The sequence below is a fragment of the Anas acuta genome, chromosome 1 (genome assembly GCF_963932015.1).
Source record: "Anas acuta chromosome 1, bAnaAcu1.1, whole genome shotgun sequence".
NCBI lineage: Eukaryota > Metazoa > Chordata > Aves > Anseriformes > Anatidae > Anas > Anas acuta.
Genome location: NC_088979.1, coordinates 4,043,036 through 4,069,818, shown reverse-complemented (window position 1 = coordinate 4,069,818; position 26,783 = coordinate 4,043,036). Strand labels below are relative to the sequence as shown.

General features: G+C 43.7%; 1 protein-coding gene across 15 annotated transcripts in view; it reads left to right on the top strand.

The window, feature by feature from the left end:
* The window catches only part of TENM4 (teneurin transmembrane protein 4), a 1,646,934-nt gene that overhangs the window by 1,569,775 nt on the left and 50,376 nt on the right, over nt 1-26,783 (top strand). For 13 of the 15 annotated variants that reach the window (XM_068654787.1, XM_068655360.1, XM_068655430.1 and 10 more), the window contains 5 exons: nt 5,718-5,985; nt 8,150-8,293; nt 9,336-9,585; nt 12,278-12,298; nt 19,433-19,665. In XM_068654787.1, the coding sequence (XP_068510888.1) occupies nt 5,718-5,985; nt 8,150-8,293; nt 9,336-9,585; nt 12,278-12,298; nt 19,433-19,665 (916 nt within the window). The remainder of the gene's footprint in view (nt 1-5,717; nt 5,986-8,149; nt 8,294-9,335; nt 9,586-12,277; nt 12,299-19,432; nt 19,666-26,783) is intronic. The other 2 variants (XM_068655509.1, XM_068655747.1) reach the window with 1 other exon arrangement.

Genomic DNA, 26,783 nt, shown 5'->3' with positions numbered 1-26,783 from the left:
GCCAGCATTCAGAGTGTCCTGGGTATTGCTTTTAGTGACAAATAATAACCTGCCAAGGTAGAAATAATAACAAGTGTAGCGACAAATTGTGTGCTTCCTGCTTGACTCCATTGGGGTTTTGGTAGCGTTAATGAGGAGAGAAGTCACTTCATATCTTCTAATTGTGGAACACCAGGTACTGAACCAGGTACTGAACAAATGAGTCTAGTGGTCTCTTTACGTTTCCCTCTGGGCCATATCCTGTGAACTTTTCCCACACTAATTTCCAATTAGAGGCCCTGGGTTTGTCCCAGCTTAATTACTAAATAAGTCTCATATCTTGTAACGTCCATCAGATTGCAAATTCTCGGTTCTATTTTCACGTCTCTTTTTCTTATTCCAACAAGCACCATGAAAGGCGACGTTCAGTGCTGAAAGAAGCAAATATCTGATACAGTGATACTATAATCATAATCTCACTCAACCTCACTCATTATTTGGTAGGGTACTTGTTAGATTTTGTTAATTATATCTATCGAACTAAAACATTCTATAATTTCTCTTCAATAACAGTGTGTCTGTCTATTGACTGTGAAAGCGGCCAGGGATGTAGATCATAAGCAAGGGTTCGATACGATTTCCTGACTATAGATGGGTAGTGCCATTTGAAATGCCCTGCAAATATTGTGCTTGGTCTCCAACTGGCAATTCAGAATAATTCTCCTATCAATGTCTTGCATTACATCTGCCAAACCGTTGTGAATGTCACGGATAACGTGGACATCCCAAATGGCACTGGACACCTGTAGTTATGGAATGTAATTAAGTGGGATTCATTTTGAGATTAAGGTATCTAAATCAGGTGTTCACCTACAGTCGTCTGGAGGTGTGCTGGATGTTCGAGCTCCCATTAAACCTGACAGAAACCTAATCAATACTGTCAGCAGAGCCTACAGATCAATTAAACTGACCATCTTGAAGGTATCAGATTGCCACTGACAGTATTGGTTAGATCTCTGCTGACTATAATCAATGCTTAGATGCCTAGCTCATATACACACACTTATATGTCAACAGTTGGATTTAGTTGCTGGATTTAGATGCTTAAACTGGAATGGAATCCCACTCAAATTAATATGGCAAGACCTACCTTCTGACGAAGCTCCTTCTTCTTTTTGCCAACGGAGAGACCTGGAAGAGTATCTTTGAGGAGGCTCCTAACTTTTAGGTTCCTAAATTTGAGTAATTCCCTCATACAAGATGATGTACTTTTCCCACATGCCAAATGATTGAACCCAAACCTATAAAACTGTATTCCTCCTCAAATATTGACAGATGAAGGTAAAAGAGTTTGTGATGCAGGAGTCATGGAAGAGAATCTGCAATTGTAGCAGAGTCCTGACCGTTCTCAGTTCATAAATGGACTACTTTTAATTCCTGCACTGGGTACACATACAATATAAAATAACCTAGCTGTCAGCCTCTGCAGCTGCATTTTATAATACACAGTCCACGTCAGAGAAATGTTAAATATAATAGTAAAGAATATAGCTGGGAGGAGTTGACAGGCAGATGGCAGGGCTGGGAAAGGGATTTTGACAAGCTAACGGAGTGGGCAGATAGGAACCTCGTGATATTCAACAAACACATGCAGTGTCCTCTACATGGATGCATTCAAAACATGAAGTAATACATTTAAAGTGTTTGATTCAGGTGCTTAAACATGGATTTAGTGCCATTTAAGATGTCTTGAAGAGCCTCTTCAGACCTCCACCTGTAGCTTTAGGAAGGTGGAGACCCCAAGAAGTTCCATGTCAGATCAATCATCCCCATGCAGAGGTTTTGGATACCACAGGACATCTCAAAGGTACCAGATGCCTGTGCTAAGGTCCCCGAATCAGGCCCTAAATGCCTTTCTTTCTCAAAATTCCCCCTGAGCATTAAAAAAAAAAGACTGATAGTTTCTTGCCGTGTATACTGGCAGAGTGAAGAGTAGCTGTAAGAAAAACATGTAACCCTGCAAACAGAAACAATATTTCCTACACTGTCTCATGCAAAGAGTGGAAGAATTTGCTGCTAGCGCAAACATAGATCAACACCCAGGTTTGAAGGGAGCAAGGCAGTGAAAATTACTAAGTGGTGAAAATCCCTCATAAGTCTGAAGCTCCAGCTCTTCTGCCTGACCTGGTGGCTTGACCACTTTTACTTAGGTTGTGATCAACTCCAAGAGCCCTAATCTTGGACACAGCATATGAATTTTTCTGGGCAAAGCAGCAATTATCAAAGGGAAATAAGCACATCATTACTTTTTGTGCATTCAGGGTATTTTGAAGCTTATTTTTCCCCCTTGTCCCACCAGCGTCCTATTAGATTATCCTTCTCCCACCCTACTTTGTTGCTAGCTTAGTTCTGCTTACAAACTACAAATGCGTTTCGGATAATCTGAATTACCATTTGAACCAGATCTTCAAGGAAGCACCCTTAAACACAATCCCTTGTGCTGCTCAGTGCCTTAGTACGGCTGTGCTGACCCTTCCTCTGAAACGGTAGACAGCAGAGACAGATCATGACAGAGAGAAATAATTATTTCTGACAGGGATTTGAACCAGACATGGCAAATAGTACCTCAGTGACAATTATTTCTGTCTGGCTTTTTCCTAAAGGGGTTACATATGAAGACAGATTTGATACAAGGGACCACCTTTACTGCAGCTTGGCTCAGCTGGTCTCTGGTTGAGCCTGGTCCCAGCCCAGCTTGTTGCTGAGCTCCGAAAATATATTTTAAAATTCCTGGGTTTTCCCAGTTCTGTCATTTTTCAGCTTCCTAAGCGCTGAGATATGTAAATTAAAAAGGCTGCATTAGAGAAAGTAAATATTTATGAGCACAGTGGAACAGCACTTTAACTTCTGGATGTGTCCGTTTGTCAAGTGCTGCAAGCCCAGAGGTTGTAAGTTATCACTTGAAAAAGTGTTAGGCCTTGGATAATAGCTTAGAAGAGGTCTTTTCAGGGGGCAGATTACAACATTTGTCGTTATTTATAACTCTAACTAGAAAACCTGTAAGAGATGAGCAAGTTGTCACATCAGGGAATTTTGCTGCTTCCACACAGAAGGAATTGAGTGTGGGAGGCGCAGAAGTGGCTTGGAGAGCCCCAGGACAGCTGTGATCCCTTCCTGATGGGAGGATCTCTTGACCCACCTGCCTTCCAGCCTCCGTGCCCTTAGCATTATGAAAGCTGATTATTGCTGGGGAAGTATTTTCATAGCTCATTTTGGGTCCAGCACATGAAAGTATTGCAGAAGTGGTGCAGGAGAGAACAGAGCTAGTTATGACCTCCTGACACATCCCATTATCAGACCAAGTTTTCAGGCTTGCTGCTAAGCTTCTACCTTCATCTTTTGAACTTTCCCAAAGGTTGCCAGCTTGTGCTGAAAGTGACCATGTTGGGTGCTTACCTAGGGATGAAATTTTCTGAAAAGTAACAGCTAATTTATTTTCCCAAAAGAACTGAGAAAGAAATGCCCTTTATCACCATTTTGCACAGGAGAATCAGCATGGTGTAGGGGATGTACGCTGCATTGCCTTCCAGAAAATGTCCCTGCATTTCTCCAACGAAAAATAAATAATAATAATGCAAAGATCTAATTATACTTCAGCAGGTAAATTACCTGAAAATCCCATCTTTACTGAGTCTTCTCTATTCTCAAAGCAGAACGGGGTCAGACAAAACTTTCCCTGCTGTCCTTCAGTCTTCTGTGAAATTCTGTACTGGAGTGGAGACCTGTGAGGTGAACGTCCCAGTCAGTCAGCAATATCCCCACTGCGTGGCTGGAGGAGAAAACGAAGCAACTCACCTGGAATACAAATGAATTTGGAAAAGGAGGGGAAGGGAGAGAGCAAGGCAGGGGAAAGATGTCAATGGTGGTAGGTCAGGCCAAGAGCTTCATCGCATAGGAAAGATGGGAGGGCAAGCACCAGAATAAGTAGGAACAAATGTGAAGGCAGAAGATAAGGGTCAAGACATGGGAAAAAAAAAAAGAGGCTAGAGCTAGACAGGGCAAAGAGGGCCAGAGGTGAGGTAGGAGAGGACAAGTTACAGGGAAGGAGAGAGAGGTCAAGGGGAAGAACTGTTATGGGTGAGTCAGAGAGGTTGGGAGCATGATTAGTGACATGGGAGAATGGCAGGTTATGGGCAAGACTGGGGAACATCCTTGAGGATATGAGACACATACCAAGGGCTTGATATTTTATTGGAAGAAAAAGCCAAGAGGCAAAGATTAGCAACTACAGAAACCTATCAAGATAGCAGAAGAAATGGAAGCTTTACTGTTGGGCTGGAGCCATCTCAGACATCAAGCTTTGTTAGACATTGGAACAGGCTGCCCAGGGAAGTGGTGGAGTCACCATCCCTGGAAGTCTTTAAAAGACGTTTAGATGTAGAGCTTAGGGATATGGTTTAGTGGGGACTGTTAGTGTTAGGTCAGAGGTTGGACTCGATGATCTTGAGGTCTCTTCCAACCTAGAAAATTCTGTGATTCTGTGATTCCTTTCGCGGTGAGTCCAGGGACTCCTTTTAGCAACGAGTCTCATTGTAAACACTGACTGAAACAAGATACTTACTGATAAACTCTCAGCTCACTCCTAGAATCATAGAATCCTAGAATCATTAAGGTTGGAGGAGACCTTCAAGATCATTTGGTCCAACCATCATCCTACTACCAATATAACCCAATAAACCATGTTTTCATCCATCTGTAGGCTGAGCTTGATATATTCCAGTTGCTGTCTCACATAAAGAGCAGCTCTACCACCTCACCTTCCTGGCCTGTCTTTCCCCAAAGGCACATAGCCATCCATGAGAGCATTCCAGTCATGCGAGCTATCCCACCATGTCTCAAACTGCAATCTGATCGTAGTCCTGTGACCACACACAGGTCTCTAATTCTTCCTGTTTATTCTCCATGCTGTGTGTATTGCTGTATGGGCAATTCAGAGAGGTAATTGAGCATGTAGGTTTCCCAGGAGGGGTGAAAAAGGATGTTCCATGTGATCCAGATGCACTGCCACAAGAGGCACCCCAACTTGAGCCATGTTTTGCTGACTACCCTCTCTCTGTAACTCTCACCTTCTCAAATCTTTCATATTTTAAAGACCTCTTTACGGGCTTGGCCAACCTGTTGGCAAAGACACGTGCCACTTAGTGAGGTGGATCCCCTCTCTACCCATCCCAATGTTGTCTTTAAACAGGGTCCCATGGTCATAGGAACCAAAAGCCTGTTGCCAACACCAGTGGCGCAGCCAGTTATTAGCTTGGAAAATCTGTCTCCTCCTCCTCCCATCCTCCCTCCTCCCTGGAAGGATTGAGAAAAAAATGTCTGAGCTCCCAAATCCTTTATCATCATCCCCAGAGCTCTAAAATGCTGTCTGATAGTTTCCAATTTGACCTTAGTGTCATTAGTGCTTACATGGAATAGCCACAGAGGGTAATAGTCCAATGCATGGAGAACCCTTGGCACTTTACACTCCGATGTAACAGAGATGAAGAGGAGGCATTCCTGGCTTCCAGAAATAACTCTATAAATTATAAATCTGATTTCATAATTGATGCCTACTAGGTGTGCTTTTTTAGACGTGTCTACCAGAGCATGTATAAAGGTGTGTTTGATTAATTGCAGCTTCACTGCCGTTTCCTGTCTGCTCGGAGCTGATTTAACACTCCTGGATTGCTTTTCCACAGGCTCTACAGGAGGAGATTAACGTTTCCGGTAGTAAAATAAAAGTGAGTTACCTGAGCAGTCGCACAGCTGGCTACAAATCAGTCCTGAGGATCAGCATGACCCACCCCACCATCCCCTTCAACCTCATGAAAGTCCACCTCATGGTGGCCGTCGAGGGACGCCTCTTCAGAAAGTGGTTTGCAGCTGCTCCAGACCTGTCCTATTATTTCATCTGGGATAAGACAGACGTCTACAGCCAGAAGGTGTATGGGCTTTCGGAAGCTTTTGGTAAGTGACCCCAGGGCCTGCGTCTCTTTTTAGAAGCAGCCAAGTGGCAACGCACAAACGTTGTCGGAGACTGTTATGGTCCAACTGCTAACACATAAAATGGTCCCTGCTGGTTCACTGCTGTTTCCTTGGAGAGGATTGGGCCCAGCTGTTCAGACAGCACACGTTTTCCCAGCAGATGAATGCTTATCTGTTCTCTGGCTCTTGGCCCAGCATACGTCCTGAGCTGCTACCATCATACCCATGCAGAAGGAATGAACTGGGACTAGAGGCATTTGGCTACCTCTCACCTACAGCTGAAAGCTGTCAGCACTTCTTTGAAATAAATCCCTAGAACTGAGTCTTAATCTCTTCCTCTCCTTCTGTCTGACCTTCAGGATTACCCTGATCTCCTAGTTTCCCATTTATTACCTTTTTAAGAATGTCATCCCAAGCTGGGATGCTCTAGGCATGGTGCTCTTCTCCTTCGTACCTTATGCAGCCACTTGCATCTGCAAAAGGCTGTCAGAAGCTGCAGGGCAGAGGATGCAAGGGCTCTGCATACTCTACGTGCCACATCCACAGCACCAAGCAGTATGGCCCATGCATTCCATTCTGCAGGGACAGAACCTGAAGTCCTCACAGCAGCAGGAAGCTGTGCTGTGGTTATAATACCCATGCGGATACACACTTCCTCCCAGTTCCTGCTGCCATCCCAGACCTCACCTAATGAGCCCTGTGCAATGATGGTGGAAGGAAGAGGGTATATTGGGTGTATAGTGAATAAGGTGATGCTGCTCTGCAGCTTTTCCTTCCTGGCTGATGAACAACCACGGGAAATTTATGTATAGGTCTTCAGCAGGGTGTAGGCTGGACCTTTCAGGATGCCAAGTCAATGATATTAGCAGCATGGGAGAGATCCCAAACTAACAAATAGAGCTCTTGTTGATAGAAGGATTGTTCCCTGGTGCCTTATAGCCCCACAGAAGATAACTCTTTTTAAAGGAGATGTTTTCTAAGAGGGAGAAAAGGTGTCTTCCTAGTACTCAGCTGCCTTGAGTAGGCTGGGTGATACAACCTGCTGAACCTTACATAGTCTGGAGCACAGAATAAGCAGCTTGTCTTCATATCACATACTGAAATATTATGTTTACATGCTTTTCAAGATGCTAGATGAGCAGGTGATGCATCACTCCATGATGCAGCTCTGCAGCCCCAGGGTACACAAGCAAGTCTGAGGACATCAGCGTTCAGGCTTCCACCAGCAGCGTGGAAAATATCAAGTCTATATTTCCTGAACTACAGCTTCCCCTGAGACTGTGTGAACCTGAAAAGGGTGATATTTGTTGGGGGATCTTGAGTTCACTTAGTACTCAGCACTTTTCAGGATACCAGACTTCTTTTTCTGGCAAAAAAAAAAAAAAAAAGAGCTATATAATTGCTTTTCATTTGTTCAGAACTTACATTTCTGCTCTGCTCCAGCTGTTAGTACTGAAAAGATCTGGTAGGGCAGAAGAAAAGGAGACCAATGAAACTGGGTCTTGCGCTTCTGAGAAAATAATTATTCTGTCAAAATCGTGATTCTCCTTTTACTGACATCATTTTACTCCTAAGTAATTCTGGTACATTCAGCAGAGTTATTCCTGAAAGACTCTGATTAGACATCATGGCAAGTCAAACCGCATTTTGCTGTGTACCCCTTTGACATTAACAATGTCCACAAGTCAACCTGGTGTGAGACTGCTGTCTCTGAGGGATTCACTGTCCCTTGCTTCATTTGTGTAAGTCTTTGCTTTCCAAGCAAGGCCATGATTTTAAGCAAATTCCTAACATGCAGTCTTACCTCAAAGATAGCAGACAGGAGCAAAATGCTTCCATTTAGGAGCCCAGCATTATTTTACACTCTAGAATAGCCATTGTTTTAAGATATGTCTTTAAAACAGTGCCTTTTAAATATTTAGCACATTTGCCCAACATCTACAACTGTGTTGACCTTTTTAAATGCAGGGTGGCCTTTAAAGTGGGAAATATTAAGACTCCACATTATGATGATGACATTTTAAATGAAATAGGCAGTTGCACGTAGAATTGTTCTTGCCCCCGCTCAGCTAAAATTCTGTGTGTGCTGATTGTGCATTTCCAGATTACTAACCTATGGGGCCTTTTGTTTCTCTCTTGCTCACAGTTTCAGTGGGTTATGAGTATGAATCCTGTCCTGACTTGATCCTGTGGGAGAAGAGGACGGCTGTGCTTCAAGGCTATGAAATTGACGCTTCCAAACTTGGAGGATGGTCCCTGGACAAGCACCATGCCCTCAACATACAAAGTGGTAGGTTGACTGTAGCACATAGCAGGAGAATAATGCTGTGTTGCAAGGCCCAGTTGCTTGTCATCATTAAGAATTCAAGAAAAGGAAAGGAAAGAAACCTGACCAACACAAGTACTCTATCACATATGCTACCAACAAATTATTTATAGTAATGTACATTTAGAAGCAATTTTGTGTGTGTAAACCCAAGAGGAGCTGACCATGGTGAAGCAAATGAATGTCCATGAAACATATAGGCATCTCTAACTTTGAATTGTTCTTAAAAGAAGGTGATTAAGAAGGAATTTATTCCAAAAATAATAATAATAATAAGGGGAATATATTCAGTGTATTCAGATTGGACCTACCATTGATTGTAAATCCACCCAAACATATCCTGCAGCATGCAAATATACTTGCAGAAATTAGAGGTTTTGCAGGTTATAAAGGAAAATGGAAGGTGCCAGAGTCCTTGAAGGGAGCTCAAGACTGCATAAGGAAGGTTTGGAGGCTGATCAGCCTCCACTGAATACATTCAAAGGATGGAAGCGCTGTCTCTCTCTGAATGATAGCAGTGGTATGGGAGCAAACATCTAAATTCATCCCACACCACTGCTGAAAACACTACACTTATAAGGAACATAAGCAGAGCTCCTCTGAGCTTTGGAGATGAAACATTTCTCTAGAGAATGCACCATGGTTTTCTTGTCTCTTATCTTTTCATGAGCTATGTGATTTTTTTTTTCCCTGGTAGGCTGCAAATTACAGGGCAAAGAGGGACAGAAAAGGAAGGTGAAAATTCATGAGATGCTGAAAAGTGTATTTCATTCAAAAGCAAAGACGGTCTTGTTCTCCCTATATACTTTTATTTTGCAAGAAATGTAATGGGGCTGTAAAAAAAAAATGCTTACTTCAAATAAGGGGGCCCTCCTTGAAACCATCACAAAAAAATACTAGGAAGGATGATACACCCCCTTGCCACTTGATAGGTTCCCCAGCTGGTATCCTGCAGTGCCATTGTGTTACCCTTAATTTCCTTATTACTGTTTTTTTTTCTGTCTAGGCATCTTGCACAAAGGAAATGGGGAAAACCAGTTTATTTCCCAGCAGCCGCCTGTAATTGGAAGTATTATGGGCAACGGCCGTAGACGTAGCATTTCTTGTCCAAGCTGCAATGGGCTTGCAGATGGGAACAAGCTCCTGGCTCCTGTTGCCCTAACATGTGGGTCTGATGGAAGTCTTTACGTCGGAGATTTCAACTACATCCGAAGAATCTTTCCCTCTGGCAATGTCACCAACATACTGGAGTTAAGGTACACTGTGCTGCATGTGGCTGTTATAATTATGCCATTACATTCTGCATAAATCTTGCATAACCAAAATGAGAAAAACTTTTAATAAGAAACACTAAAACAGAAAATAAAAAAATAAAAAAAGAGCTGCCGAGATTTGCCTCTTCTGCAACTCTGCTGATTTTGACTTACACCAGAGAAACATCGGCCTAGCAAGATTTCTTCCAGAATTGAGTCATATACCAAAAATATTGTCACATTTTTGTGCTGCTGAATCAAACTGTGTTAATGTCTCCCCTTCAGTCTAGTTAGAGACCAGTGGGAATTCTTAAAATTAACAACCAGCCTCCGGGATAACCTACACTTGGAAGGACACAGCACTGATGACAATATGTAGAGGTTAATCAGGACAGATGATCATTCATACTTAAGACAGGATGATCACCGAGGGAGTCACAGATTCAGGGCTTTTTTAGTTGTTTTTGAGGGACAAACACGTATCAGTTCCCTGCAGTCTCCAACTGAACAGCTGTGTCAGGGTGAGAATGTAGATGGATCATCTTAAAACGAGTGAAGCATTTCCTTTTACCCTAAATAACAAAGGAAAAAAAATATATAAGAAGAAATAGTGAGGCTTGTTAAGGAACATCCATTAAAAATAAGGAAGGGGAGGGAACATTACAAATTTATCACAAGTTCTGAGGAAATTAAATAGATTGTGACCGAAACAAAATTTCATATTGACCTCCGTGGTGATATTTTTCATTTGCAAAATTTCCACAACAAAAACACTTACCCACTTCGATACACCACAGCCTGCTTCTGGACCCTTCATGTGGCCAGATGAGACTCACCCCAGGAACATCACTGGAGTTAAACCAGTGTTTCTGAAGGAGACCTCTCTGCTTGAAGGACCAGGCCTAAAGTCCTGAGAGCTCAATATGAAGTTAGCATTGTAGGATGGTTCGCATTCCCATTTAGCTCTCAAGGTCTGGCCTGAAAGAGAAAAAAAGTAAAAACCTCCCTGCTATACTCAGTTTTAACAACCTGTCTTCTGGGGAAAAAAGTAAGGCCCCATTTCTGCCAGGACTGTCATGCAGAAGGCCCCATTACAGCTTACTAGAGCAGCAGGATCCCGTACAGCATTTTGTATTTGCATTTGTTCCACGAGGCCACAGGTGGAAAATGGAAGGGCTGAACTGCAGCAGAATTGGTTTCTAGGATCCTTTTGGTCCCTCATTTACAAACACACCGTAGGCATTAGGTCTGCAAGACTTTGCTGAAGGCCTGATTTGGCATGCAGAACTGTCACTGTAGATCATGGAATATGAGAAAAAAATCCAGACAGCTAACACAAGGCTGACACTTACAGAATAGGTGTCTTGCTCTGCCCACAGAAAGACCACAAAATCAGGATTCATTGTGTGAGGAAGCCCACAATGACATGTGTACAGTCACATCCCAGAGGGCTGGAGTACCTTTTGAGTAAATAAGCGAAAAGCTGATTCCTGCTGTTCATTTATTTGATATACAAATACATAATCTCTCTCGTATTTATAAGGCAAGAAGATGGGATAAATCTTCTGTGCTGGTCCACATTAAAGAGTATAATATTCTTCCAGTGCCAGAAAGTTATTTTAATGACCAAAGGTGAGATTTCCAGAAGAGCCTAGGTGATTTGGGGCCCAAATCCCACTGCAACTCGCTGGGATTAATATCTCATTCCCTGAAGTACAATTTTGAAAACCCGATCCCTGTTTCATTGTCAGTGGAAATACCAGACCCAGCGGAGGTTTTGCAGAGTATTTCCTGACTGGAAAAGAGAAAATTGGAAGCCTTGACAGAGTGGCCTTGCTGGCTTTTGCGCAGAGCCACAAAGTTAAATTTACTCCAGATTTAAATCTGCTGGAACGATTGCTGCTTCATCTGTGCAAACACTTAGGTTACTGGATCTAATAAACATTTCTTCACTTTGGTGTGCTATAAAGTAAGCGAGTTCAGATGCAGGCTGACTAAAAGCTGGGGAGGAAAGCCATTGCTTTTGTACTAAATGGAGTTTGCTTGTGTCTTCTCAAATCAGCATCTCTGCAGAGATTAACACCCTCATGATTTGGCTTTGGGGTTGGATTTTTTTTTCCTTTTTTTTTATTTTTATTTTTTTTTAGAGTGTAGTGTTCTGTTGCAGAGAGGAAAGCAAATGCATTGTGGGTCACAGATAACTGCAGCATGGGTATAACCAGCCCCATGAAAAATGGCCAGCTCGGCATAATTTCAGTCTTCTGGGCTGGAGTTCATGAGTTTACAGCAATGAACTGCCACCCACAACTATGCAACTGTTAAGTTATCTTTGCAAATCACAAGGTATTGCTTTGAGGATAGTGAAAAAAGCCATGAAGATATCTGCATCTACATATATTTAGCTTGGCACTGCTCTGTATGATAAAGTCTGCCTGGTCCTATCTTTTGCATAAGTGGATAACTCCAAGCAGGTGAGATCACACTTCCTTTGTGATATGCAGCGATACATAAGTGAGCTCACTGACAAGTAATATCCAATATAAAATATATCAGTGTCATTCCAGCTAAGTCTTTATTTATTATTGCATTGTATGATACAGTTACTGTCAAGTTTTCAATCTGCTAATAATGCTTCAAACTGAGCCGCTAACACCTCATTCTTTCTTCTATTCCCTGCTTTCCTGTCTTCTGTCAGAAATAAAGATTTCAGACATAGGTAAGCCAACCAGTGGAGAATTCTTCTGCCGCTCCCTGTCTTGTTGCATGTTGTTACACAGTAAGCCATGAGTGCCATTTCCAGATGATTCAAGAGGAAATGAAGCTGGTGTGATTAAAACTGGCGTAGGCGATCAGTCATCAGAACGGGAAGCCATTAATCACCGAGCAGAATCGCACAGACTTCTGCATGATCAGTTGCAGTTGCAGACAGAGGAAAGATAGGCACGAGAAGCAGGGTAACAGGAGGAGGAGGGTGGAAGGAAAAGCGGGTGGGAATTCAGCACGTAAAGAGAAGGCACCGCCAGGATACAGGTCTCTTGGAGAACTTTGATGGAGAAATAATCTTCATGGGGTGAAGTGTCTTCCCTTTGAGTTTTGGGGAGTGCAACGGACAAAATGAAGGGCCAGATGTACCCTGGCATCATTCATCTAGGGAACTAAGGTTTTGTAACTCTGTCGGCTTACGCTCTTCAGAGAGAGCCTTTGCATTTTGTGAAAGTGTGTCAGGCTCAGATAGGAGGTAGTGCAACTTGGAACCTTAGCCAGGAAATGCAATAAAAAAAAAAAAAGAAAAAGAGTAATGACAAGAAAACAACATTAAAGACAGACTCCTAAATTGGAGCTTTGTCACTAAGAATATTTGTCACTCGGGTTCATTGGAGTTGCAGTGGGTTTGATCCAATCAGTTGCATTCAGGAAGATGTCAACCTCCTGTCACTGCCTGTGTTTGCAAGGACTTCTCTGGCTCTGACAAGTTTCCCATCCTTCTCCCCAGATGCTTTCTAAATTAGAAGCTTAGACTGTGGAGTTGGTTTTTTTTTTTTGGTTTAGTTTTCTTTTTGCATTTGGGATTGGGGATTTTTTGTGCTACGTGCTTTTTATTTACTGTTTCTTTGATTTTATAGAGGCTGTGCAAAACCAGAAATGTTCATTTTATCTGCATGCCTGGAAATGCAATAGAGTAGAAAGTGTTTTTTTGTCTTATTGCCAAAACATTAATGAAAGGCTGAGCTTCCCCTGTATAATGAACTGGCCCAAGGGGTCTATTAGTTGGGCTGGGAGGTTGGTACACAAGACCTTTGCACTGGCTGTCTTCATCAGGCTGAGTTCCAGACCCCAGCTTCTCTTTCACATCATTCGAAGGCAACAGAAAAACTCATTTCTCTTTGGATCAGCCAGGTTGTATCCTTAATGACCTAGAAATACACAGCCACTAAAGTGCACCTGCTTTGACAGTGAAGGGCAGCAGCTGAAGAGCTGTTACAAGAAGAGTTTTTATATGTGAAGGCAATCACTGAGTCAAGATATACGGACTGGCCACAAATGCTGCAGATGCCACCAGAGTTATAGGAAGTTGGCAGGGCTTCAGCCTGTAGGCAATTCCTGAAAAATAAGAAATGAAATGAAGGCAAGCCAAGGCATTTCTACTCCAATGCAGTCTAAAGGGAACCAGTAAGGGTGGAGGAAGAGACGAGGAGCTCTAGATTGCATATTCCCATCTGAGACTACATTAAAGGTCTCATCTATGTGAGTTAGCAGCTGTTGTGTGTCATTTGCACGTCATGTTAGGAAGCCTGTTCATCCCTGAGCCACGAAGAAATGAGTGGGTGTAGTCCTAGCTTTGAGCTCCAGAGGGCCCAAACCTTGACATTATTGGCAGGCAATAATTGCAGTGGGTGAGATTCAAAGGAGCAAACCTCAGTGGTTTGGAAAAGCTGCAATCCATATGCAAAAGCTTCCTTGTTTCAGGGAGAAGGATCTCTGGAGCTTTTTCTCCAGAGGTGCTAGAGCTACTGACCAAAATGCTTAGCTCTACAGCGCAGCATAGGTAGCTGAGATCCATCTCTGTAACAGCCAAAAAGGCTGTGGGCCAACACAGAAACATCAGCTAACCCAGAAATCATCATGAAATAGCAATGCATCCCAATTTTTCCCCCATCTGTCATTCAATAGTAGATGAGTATGAACCTATTCCCATATGTCTATGTGTATGGACCTGTCTTGATGGACCAACAGAACCTAAAGACCTTTTCCAAGCATGGCAATAATAATTTGCAGTTAATTGGCATTACCTTTTCTCTGCAGGAACATGGAGGGCAGTGAGGCATTTCCGTCTTGCAGATGTGCAAAAAGTGCCCACACTTAAACATATTCTTCGTTTGTTGTTTCCATCCATACCTCAGAGATACAAATCTACAATTAGTGGCAAAAAGAGATGCCTGAGAAACTGCCCTAGGTTCAGATCAAAAGTCCTTTGCAGTCCGTGGGCTGGCTTACAGCATTGCTATGAAGTTTTATTACCCAGCCTGCGACACCAGAAGAGCTTTGGGCATTGCACACAAACTGAAAACACTAAAAGGCCAAGTGTAAATTCAGCTCACTGCACTGTGTGGCCTCCTTATGCGCTAATCTATTGAATGTCACCCAGGGAAAGAAAAAAAAAAAAAAAAAAAAAGAAAAAAAAAAGACCAGTACCTCACACAAGCTATAATAAAATCCTCTGTTTGCGAGCTGCAGGGTGCTTAGCATGGAGCCATGGAAACAGCCCCTCTGAACAAAAACTCTTGGCTGCAGGAATTCAGCAGTTCTTTAGTCACCAGCAAACGCATGTGGCCAGCAAGGCTCAGAGGGGAAGAGGGCAGCCAGCACAGAAAGTGTTACAGAGGTGATTTCATGTGCTTGAAACGGAGGCATCAGATCCAAAAAAGCACCGGAGATGTATTCAGATCAGCTGTTATGGATAACTAACTCAGGTGTTGTGACTGCTCCTCTCAGTTGACCTCAGAGCCACGTTGCTACCATTAGCAGCAGTTGTCCTTTAGAGGAGGTAGGAGATGGCCTCGCATCTGAAAGACTAAGATGCAGGTCATCCCGTAAAACAAATGGTGAAAATGTTAGATGAATCGTACCTCAAAAGTTGCTATTTCTCTCCAGCACCTGTAAAAGGAGTTAAGGCAGACAGTTTGTATGTAAGCATCTGCCTTGCAGACATCTGAAGCTCAGTGGGATGAACAGAAACCAACAAAAAGGCGCGGGCTGCTGTGCTGACATAGGTAACCTGCTCAATCCAGGGACCATCTCCTCTTTCCCAGCTTTATTCCTTAAAGACTGGCTTCCCATGCTGGAGCAGGAGGCTCCTGCAGACCATGGGCTTTGCACCCAAGGGTATGATGACAACCTTTGCTCTACACCTATCGTTGTACTACAGAAGGAATCCAGATGAGTGCCACGTCTGCCTATTCACCCCATTTTTTATCACTTTCCTTCCTCATGCCTGTGTGCTAGGAATCATGTAAGGCAAAAGCACTTTAAAATGGAGTTGGAATCCCTTAAGCTATCTGCAGAGCTCCCCAGATGGTGCTGGCACTATCCTGTCCTAAGAATGAGAATGAAAAAAGGAAGGGGACAAGGCAGATGAATGGGACAGCCTATACGCAACCCCAACTCACTTGGGTCACTGTGAATTTGAAAGATTTCCTTGTGCTTTCCCAGCACATCAAGTATATAGGAAAGTCATTTCACCTTCGTTTAACTTTGGTTAACTTCTCGTAACTTCTGCTTATGAGACTGTTCCCAGTGATTACACCATTGTGCCTGCTATTACCCACTAAAAAGCCTGTTTTCAGCTAGGGATCGGCCCACCCCATCCCAGCAACTTTGTTTTGTTGCTCCGGGGAATTAAAATATCAATGCAGTGCTCAGAGTTTCTTCTAAAAAAATCCTAATAGCAAAAGGAATAATCTGAATAGGAAATCAGCTCTCTCCCTCCACGGCCCGTTTCCAGTGGTGGCAATCTCAATATGGGGGATAAATACTCTAAGGCTACAAAAACTGTAACTGATTGTCTTCTGAACAGTAAAAAATCCCGTCTTTTGTTTTGCTCCTTTATCTAACCGAGCAATGAGAGGGGATGAAAGAAAACAAGCCCAAAAATCTTCTCTGCTTTGCCCCAGGCAGATTTATTTCAGTTGTTGCTCAGCTCAGTCCAAATTGCCACTTGGATTTGCCTTCTGATTGTGACTTTAAATAAAAAGCAAAGCCTCCGTGTTCCTGGCTCCAGTGCTCATGCGTTATCACAGATGAAGGGAAGCAGGTTGGGAACTTTTACAGATTTTTAATTTATTTTTTTTTTACAGTACTTTCACAGTATGTTTATTTAGCATCTCTCATCCTGAAGGATCTCAAAGTGTTAAACAAAAGCTCCAGCATCTAACACTTTGCGGTTCATGCGAGGGCAGAACACGACACCTTCCCTGTACAGTGGTGAAAACTGTTGGCCAAAGCTGGTGGGGTAAAACTGCAGCTTGTTCATTTTTCACAGTTTGCATTTGAGCAGCCCTGCTCCAAAGCACTCCAGCTTAAATACTCCATCACGTAAGCCATCCAAGGAAGCCTTCCCACACACAAAAGCCCCGCGCACGGAGCAGTGAGTAGGAGACCATGATAAGCCAAGCTAGTAAAAATAAGTCTAGTTGATAAAAACGAGCTAGTGCTTCCTATTGCTCACACAACTGAAAAGGCAGAGCTTGTGTTGGGGCTGCCCGTACCATTAATAACATCAGATTTAGAAAGGCAATCGTGCCATAGGATTTCACTATCAGCTCACCAGCTGAAATCCAGAATAGGTTTTAAGTGACCCGAGATTATTACTGTCCCATAGGTAGGTTAATAAACAGAAGTTTCTCTCTCCACCTCTTCCAAGGTACATTTGCTAGTAAAGATATGTGTGTCTCTGTGGTATCCAGCTATGCAAAGGATTAAATAAGTAACCACTCAGAGCTCATTTTTTAAATTATAAATGCATAATGATGCGAACTGTGAATTCACTCCTAACTTTTTTGAGGAGCCTATATTCAGGAGCACATTAACTAATCTTGGGATACCAGCAGCTACTCCAAGTATTAGGTTAATGCAACAGTTTTACGTAATTCAGGTAGGAAGGGCCGCTGAGCTTTTCTGCTGGGTGGTTATTTCACTTGTACCTGGTTCTGTGATCGGTGGTTAAAGGACACCGGTACTCACTTCAGCGCTCATTCTACACAAGAGCTGGAATTAGAAAAGAGTTTAAGATCTCTCTCCTTCACAGGTTGTATTCAACAACAAGTCCAACAGAGTGAGGCTGTGAAATCCAAAAATAAATTACAATGATAGTGCTGGGAAGGGGAAGCAGGGACCCTCAGTTCGGCAACCATTTTCTTCCATCTTGGAGAAATCATTTGAGTTTGCCCATCTTCACATGGCCTGCTGTAAGACTCAGCGAGAGCTATCTGCGCTTTCCAGGATGCTAAAGAATTGCAAAGTGCCATTAAAAACGTCCTCCTTTTGTCCACCTCCTGTGCAAAACAGATTAGGAACAGCTCCAAAGCTGACTGATGCCATTCAGCTGAGCTTTGTTAGGACAGTCGGTGGAAAATGCGAGGCCCTGATCAGGATGGAGGATGGATTCCCACCGGGAACTTCTTCCACCAGGGCTGAAGCCACTTGCTTAGTGTGAGTGACATGCAGGTAAATGAAATAATGCCCTCCCAGCCTGCTGTCATTGGGAGGGAATACAGATGGAGACTGAACTGTCAGGCTGGAGCTGTCTTGAAGGTCAGAGCATTTTATTTAGCAAGAATCAGTGTCATTTGTGGAGATGAAATCTGTTCAGACTTTAATAGGATAAATCACAGGGGATATTCTAGAATAAATCAGAAAGGTTTTTTTTTTCTTCTCCCCCCCCCCAAGTATTAAGCGATTTGAATGAAGAACCAACTTACTGCTTTTTAAACCTGACAATAATTCAGTGGGTTTTATGTGCCTGAAGAGGGGTTAATTTTCCTAACATAAAGGTTGAAGGAGGGAGGAAATTTCTTAATACGGGGAACAGAGTTAACTGTGATTGACATTTGGCTTTCTAAGCAGCTTCTCCTGGAACATTGCACTAAGTGCAAAACGTTGAACTATGGCCCATACATTTATTATGAATTCTAGCTAGCTGATGGGTTTGGACATTTTTGAGGTGTTCTGTAGAAAAGGAGAGAATTTTTCATACTTCTTCTAATTATGACTTAGCCTTTCTGAGAAGGAAGGAGCTGTGTTTTCAGGCACCAGGTGCCACACGTTTCATCTGTTAGTTTCAGGCTTAGAGCAGATGCAGCTCGATACATGCTGGTAGTACACACTTAATTTCAAGAAAATAAAGACTTACCAAGCCATAGATAGAATCCTTCAAAGAAAAAGATCTTCAAATTGTGTCTAAATTCATCAGGTTCTTAAAACAGATGCTGGTTTATACATTTCTTTAGTCTTTGGCTCACTTAGTGCTGTGGCCAGGGAACTAAAAAATCATCTTTCTGTCTGCTCACACCATTTTCTCAGCCACCCTTTCTTGGGTTCAAGGAAGCAGTGAGTTAACGAGGTTTAACAGGGGACTGACATTCAGATCCCTGAGACCTTCTCCTAGTTCGTGTTGTTACTTAGGGCAAAACATGATGCTCCAAGGACCGTTTTGTTTCTGTCTTCACTGAGACCCAGCTGAATCCAGTGGCAGCAAACATTTTATCTCCACCAGGACAGGATAGGACTCTGGGGTCTTTGCTGAAGTCAGTAGGATTTATATGCAGGAACACCAGCTGAGCCCCAGTGCAGTGATCTTCAAGAGTACATCTTCAAGGGCTTTACACTTGGTTTGCTTTGGGGTTTTTGTCCTGGGGTCCTTCTCGGGAGGCCAGCTGTGTTTATTTTTCACTTTGTTTTCTAGGTTTAGTGTCCTGTGCTTTCCCTTCACTGTCTGGCACTGCACTAACACCAGTTTCAGGGCTATGTCCATGTTAAATAAATTAACCCCAGGCATTGGAACTCAAGCTGTAGCAGTTCCTGGCATGAGTTTGGCCAGCGAGCCCTTTCCTTTGGCAGCTGGCCTCCATGCCAGAGAGTGCTCCCAGCACAGCGACTGCTAACAGACATAGCTCAGAAACCTGCTGTGTTAACACGTCTCTGCCGAGGCTGCAAATACAGCACTGCTGCACTTTCCCAGTCTGTCTGCCCCGTGCATTTTTCTCCTCTGAAGCTCTTATATTGCTTGTTGCTGTAAGGAAACAAATCATCCGAGTAATAATAATAATAATAACGTTATACCCTTGTTTTTCAGCCACAGCCCAGCTCATAAGTATTACTTGACCACAGATCCAATCACCGGCTCCATCTACCTCTCTGACACCAACAGCCGACGTATCTACAAAATCAAGTCAACCACATCAGTGAAGGACATTGTGAAGAATTCAGAGGTGTTGGCTGGAACCGGAGATCAGTGCCTCCCGTTCGACGATACCCGCTGCGGAGACGGAGGCAAAGGCACCGACGCTACCCTTACAAATCCCAGGGGTGAGATTTCTTCTCCATAGGCTTTTTGGGATCTTTTTGACAGGGATTTGTTTAGTAATGGTGGGGACGGCTCTCCTTTCCTATCAGAAAATGCCCCAGGACTTTGCAGGCCTTCCCAAGCCAACCCACAAGCACATCCTAAGGGCTCATCTTTGGAAATACAGAACTGTAGAATCATTAAGGTTGGAAAAGCCCTCCAAGATCACCTGGTCCAACCACCCCCTACCAACAATGTCACCACCAAGCCCTGTCCCCAAGCACCACGTCCAACCTCTCCTTGAACACCCCCAGGGACGGGGACTCCCCCACCTCCCTGGGCAACCCGTCCCAAGGCCTGAGCGCTCTTGCTGAGCAGAAATGGCTCCTCATTGCCAACCTGAGCCTCCCCTGGCACAACTCGAGGCCATTCCCTCTGGTCCTGTCACTCATTATCTGTGAGCAGAGGCCGACCCCCAGCTCCCCACAGTTTCCTTTCAGGTATTTGTAGATGCATCTCACTCTCAGACAGTCTTGGTCTTCGCATTGAGTGGCTGGGACAAGTGCCAAGCCAGAGGCATGTAGAAATGGAAACATGTGCAAAGAGCATCAAAATAAATCCACCCATCAATTTTATGCCCACTTAACTACTTCTGCTCCTTACCAAATAACAGTGTTTGGTCCTTACCCCTCTGGCTAGGATTTGCTTATGTTCAGTTCATTGAAGCTCTCTTGGCATAAAAAATAAATAAATAATAATAATTAAAAAAAAACACTATTAGCATTGCTGTATGTAAAATACCAACAAAACTTGCAGATAGCTCAGAGATACATAAAATTCAGGTTTATACATTGACATGAGGCACTGTGGCATCTAACTTAAATCTTGTAGCAGGGTGGATGCTAATTTTGATACAGGAATTATCTAATTCAGTATGACTTCACCTCTCTCCTGATTAGCTTACTTATATTTGATAAAAGCACAGCCAAATCAGAATAAAAGCATCACACAGCCTTCATGGCTGTGAACTAAATTGTTCAAAACAGGTTTAGCCAAACATATGCAGTCCTGTGTGTAGCCAAGACTTCAGTCTGGCAATCTCAAGGTAACAAGCCCTGCATATGGAGGATGTCGTTCCTCCCAGCTGTCCACAGCTCCTCCGAAAAAAAACACACAGAGGGTGTAAAGCTGGGGTGGAAGATACTGTTGGTACACACACCTTCTGCAGTGTTTGTGAAGAGAGGAGGGAAGAGCCCCCGTGCAGGAATGCTGTTAGAAATGTGGCGTTTTTGCCTGCTGTGCTCTGCATCTTCTTGCCCAGTTGTTAGGATCGTGGGGAGTTATTTTTAGGTTCTTGGCTTGAGCATCAGTGTGCTGTTGGCTTCCTTTTTCCTTGCATCTGGGAGCGGTAACTCCCTCCTTCCTTACCGTAGCAATTTCCAAGCCCATCCCAAGCTCTTTGTAAAGCAGCTCCTCGGCAAAACGCAGGGATCCTCTAACAAGTTACTTCCCAAGGAGCAGGCAGGATGAAGGCAGCTGAGCTGTTGTTTCTCTTCCTGGCTAGATTTCTGGAGAAGTTATTTTCCTTGACATAGAGATGACATTATGGTTACTGAATCCAAGAAATCCAAACCGATTTAGTGACCTTTTATGTCAGCTCTGCTGATTGTTGTTCTTGTTGTTACATATGAGCTAGTTGTTTGCTGGCAGGATGCAGAAGAAATTGCCTTGGGAGACCTGCTCTGTGCCAAAGAGCACTGAAGGCCAAACTGCTACCCCCGTAATATTCACAGCACCCAGCATGGGTTCCAGGCACTCCAGACTCCCATGAGGTGACCATTACACTGGGATGAAGTATTGCCAGAGACACAGATGTGGAAAGGGAATGGCTACCTGTGGGCAGAGTAGAAATTGTCTCGCTGAAATGAGAGGGCTGAGTGAAAAGAAAATTAAGTGACTCGGGCAGAGAGATTCAGACAGGCTAGCAGATGAGTCATGAGATCAGGGAATCCAGAAATCTGTAATCCAATTTTCTATACCCCTTTGATGTTCGACCAGTCCAAAAAAAAATAAAAATGTTGGACCTCCATTCTCCCTTGTACAAGATAAGAGGAATATTATTCATTTCCCTACACAGGTGGAGGTTGCGAGGTTTAGCTGAATTATGTTTCTGCATTCACTATGGGAAACAGAGCTCTGGAGTTCAAAGCTTTCAGCGCTGAAATCCTTCTTGTTGGCAATTCAGGCTCTCAGGAGGCTGTTCTTCCACCTCAATCATACCGCAGCAAAATGCATGCATTCGTTCCTCATCGCTCAGAAATTTCACAGAGCAGGAGTAAATTGAGAGTGAAAGAGGAAATGACACGAAGCAATATGCAACAAGAAAATAATAATCCAAGAGCCCACACCCCTGATAGAAAGCTCACAAACATCTTATCCTGATCTGGTCCTAGCCCGAGTTTGCAAAGTCTGCTGAGACAAAAGCTTTGGCAGGTGCGACTCCCTTCCCATTCGCCTCCATAAATGATTAACAGTGAAAACTCACACTGACGGTGTAATGTCAGCATCGTTTACACCGTCACTGCAGTGCATCCTAGCAGAAACATCCAGCAGTTGCTTTCTTCGTGTGACTGTATTGCATAAGAGTTCAAAATAAACATGACTTATTGCACAAGTAGCCAGTAGTTCTCAGGCTACCCTCTGCTCCCCTCTCTTGGCAGGTAAAGTGAAGGGCCAGGGGAAATCAGAAAATGGTTCTGCAGCTATAGAAATATCAGCCGGCCAGGGCAGGACTCGGAAAGTTCGGCTCTTTAAGAATCACTGCTCTTCATGGGACTCTAGTTTTTAAGGTTAAAGTTAATTTTTAACTGACAATAATTACCATGTATTTTAAGAACATCTTTGCAGCTTGCTCAGGAGGTGTAAGGAAACAAGGTCTTGCCTCCACTTTCATGATATTTTAATCAGTTGATGTTTGCAGCTTGCTGGAAAATACCGAAGGAATGTATCCTGCCAGGTGAAAACCAGCAATTCATAAAAACTGGAGAATCCATCATGGGGTGTCAAAATAGGCTTCTGCCTACCTTTAACATCTTGGATCAGTCAAGGATCTGGTCTAAGTAGATCTTCTGGTTCTTCTTTTCATGAAAGGAAACTTGTATCTTGACGGATGGTTTGTTCTGTGCCTGTGCATGTGTCTGAGCTGAACGAACCACCCTGTGGCAGTGCCCTTCTCCTCCTGGTGACAGAGCCCGAGGAACGCAGACCCCCATCTATCCCTGCTCAGGATGATTCTCCATTTTACGAGCAGGAGCCTCTTCCCCACAACACTGGTCACCTTTTCCAGTTCCCACCTCACCTCCCACCAGCTCAGAGGGGATAATTTCTCCGAAGTGGTCCTTGTCTTGGAGAGAGATAAAATGTTTTTGGCTTACACAAGACATTAGGACAAATAAAAGCCACCCCTGGAATTTCATTCTTCCCCTATCTTTGGCTTCTCTGCTAAAGGTAGGCTATGCAAATACAGGAGAGGCAGATCGACAGAAGAAATAGTGGGGGCAGTTGTTTGATCATAGCGTTTATCATAGCTGTTAGGAGCCAGTCTGATCCTTGCATTCATTTGCCACAGAGCTCAGCAAAGCCTTCAGACGCTAACGAATTTCAATGCATCCTTGCAAATTAAAGTGTTACCACTTTCTAATTATCATCTGCTAATAACGATCGTCTTCTACAAGCAATCTAAAGAAAAATTAAAACTCCAGCTTGTCAGAGCATTTGTTTTCATCTGAGTACTCACCAGTGGCTCTCCTTGGGAAAAATGTTGTGGCAGAGAAATTACCAAGGAGCCTGCAATTAAGAGAGACGGCAGTGACAAGTCTATACAATAGGAAGATGGTTTCAGAAAGGACAGGACTGAGGCCGGGGGTGTCTCCTTCATTTAGCACGGCAAAAACAATGCAAAATGCAGTAATTGATTTGGGGACAGATTGCTTCCTTCGCTGCGTCCTGCTGAATGTGTAAACAAAATCTCAGTTGTTCGCTAAGTGTTCTCGGGTTTGACAGAATTATAAGAAACTCAGCCTTCCATGAGCACTTAGAATTTGTATCGTCAAATACTAACAGAAGGGCTATTTCAGGGAGGACCAGAGGCTGATTGAACAAAACATCTTGCCTCTTACTGTGGCCAGAAAAGACGCGTAGGGAAAGGGGCAACAACAGTGACCTTTCCCTGCTAACACTCTGGTCATTGACATTTCTGAAGAGCTTTCTAACGAAGTTGCACCTGGACCCGTGCTTAGATGCCACCATCAATTTGTCGAGAAACCTCGCTGAGCACCCATTCTTTTTCTTTGAAGACATCCTGTGCTAATTTCCACGACTCGTTTAGCCCCAGCATGAAAAAGTCTAGTCTTTTTAAGACCAGAAGAGCATTTGTTGTTCTTCTCTTTCTGCCTTTCCTAATCCATTCCTGTCCTCTAGCCCCTTTCTTGACCACTGCAGAGCCCCAAGCTGATCATTGCAGAAAACTTGCACAGGAATTCCACCTTATTTTTTTTTTCCTGTGAGCTATTTTACAGCTTGTCATTGCATATGGGTAGTTAGACTTACTCCTTCCCCTGTGAATTCCTCTGTACTTATTGACATTGATTTTCATCTGCCATTTTATCACCCAGTTATTCAGCATCCAGCCTGACAAGAAAGCTCTGAATCCGGATTCCTTTAGTACCCATTTTTTCACTTAAAAGGGTTCTCCCCACCCTTTCTTTTTTTTTTTATTTTTCCAAGTAGAGCTATACGTGCAATGCAATCGCTTGTAGAGGTTTATTTTTTTGAACAGCGTCATTGTGTTCCAGGATTTGCAGTGGCACGTTGCACTGTCACTTTCTCACACCACAAGGTCCTGACATTTCAAGCAAATGTCATCGCATCCCAGCTTTCTACCAGCACAGCTCACTGGTGCAATGCACATGGTGACGCAGCCCTCGTTCCTTACGGGATCGTAGACTACTCGAGAGGAACCAACATGATTTCCTACTGCATCTATTTTGTAACTCGGCGCTTAAAATTTGGACCTGCAACACCACCTAGTTAGTGGCAGCAGATGTTTTCTCTCAGTAGCTGTGAGATTGAACTTCGAGCTGTGTGCTGAAAGTCTTTAATTCCCCTTATGTTCCTATGGAAACATGAGAGGAGCCTTCTGCCAAAGCAACCCAAGGCCTTTGGCTTTACATGCGTAACATGCGAAATACCCGTTTCAGTGCCCGTCTCCAGCTCCCAGCACTGGAACTGTGCCATAATCAGATAGGAAACGCATAAATCCCTATCAGAAAGTTCGATCTGACCTCTACAATCTGCTGCAAAGGAGCTGCGAGATGCCTCTTTCTCTGCAAGCCGTCCCTCCAAAGACACTTGTCTGGGGGAGAGCAGGGCTCCTCTTTGCAATTCGATTTAATTCCGAGGCAATCAGGTAAACTCAGGAAGAGAACGGAGTATTTGCTGTGCGAGGGGCAAGTGGAAAAAGAAATTAGACCTTTGACAGGCTGAAAACTTTGTTACCCTGCAGAACATCCTGGGAAATGCCAGGTAATTGAGATTGCTTAGGCTCCGTGGAGGAGGGATAAGCAGAGGAGCGCTCCGTGATAGGAATGCATGCACCTGCCTTCACCCCCGAGCAGGGTGATAAGTGGCAACTTTTCTATCCCACTTTAAGTTATTTGGCTGTGCAAGCTCTTTGTCTAAGCCGGAATGCAAACTAAAGTTGTGCTGTATCAACCGATCGGAGCCAAGGTATGCCGGGATTATTCTTGCTGTAACTGGTTAATCAGAGCAGCCATCGGAGCTCAGCACCGCGCGCCGAGCGGCTGTCAGCACACGCTGCTGATAAGTCCAATCCAATCCATATGGAACTAGCTAAGAGAGAAAATCCTGCCTCATTTAAAATCGCATTATCCAGCCTGCCACCCTTCACTGCCTTTTGGCCTGTCACGCAGACTAATGGACAGGAGCCCTGGAAAAGACTGGTTGTGAACCTGGGACACGGGGTAAGAGCCTTTTGTGCCTGACAAAAGGCAATTAAGACCAAGTGAACCCTCTCTCGTGCCTCCTCTGAAAAAAGCACATCTAGCACGTTGCTTTAGGAGCTCAGCTGTATTCCTGCGTGTCAAGCAAACTCCACCAAACCTTAAAGAAGTTGCCATTTGGTGGGCAAAATAATTAGAGGAGTGGGAACCTTCAACAGCTGATGTGTCAATATCAGGCAAAAACAACTTCTTTTAAGTCACAGATGCGAGCAAGACATTGATGCAGATTCCTCCACATCTCTCTGTAGCTTTTGACAGGGTGCTAAGATGCAGCTGATGGGTTGGTATTGTGTAGGAAGAATAAATGGCCACCGCTGCTGCAGCTTCTCCTGTGGCATTCAGGTGTGCAACAGGTGCTTGCCACTCCTCTTTGGGGTTCTTCTTTCATGGTCCTGCAAAGATCAGTCCTGTCTTGGCAGGAATTAAATGCAGGTATTGGAATGTAGGACTGGAAGCAATCTTTTGGATCATTTAGTCCTGTCATCCATTATCCCAGAAATCCTGTCATATAATCCCCTCCAAAATTAATGAACTTCATCTTAAAACCAGCAAGTAATACTTTTTTTTCCTCACTGCCCCAGGGGCTATTTTGAAACCTTCCTGCTCTACTGGTCAGATACCCAATCCAGGTCAAAGTGATGCCCTTCAGGCAGGGAGATGCTGTGAAGAACTCAGGAACAAAACACATTTTTTATCTCCCAGCAAAAATACACAGCTCCCATTCAACTCAGTGATCTGCAACGTCAGTGTCCTGACTCCTAATTGACTTTGGCTCGACAGGTCGCAGCCCTGTCTGAATCCCTCCTTTTACCTCAGCAAAATGGAGAAGTTTGTTCTTTCTCCCAAACAATGACTTAATCCTGAGGTTTTCTTGCCATTACTTCCAGGCTAGATTATCTTCCGTGCCATTTCATTTCCTCTGTAGGTTTCTCTATGACCAAATACGATATATTTTTCCATGTATCATCCACCTCCATGGCTCCCAGCCCGTACAATAGTTACAGTGCTGGCTAAAGGCCATGCTTTTAATTTCCAAAGCAATCAGGGGATTAGTCCCTGCT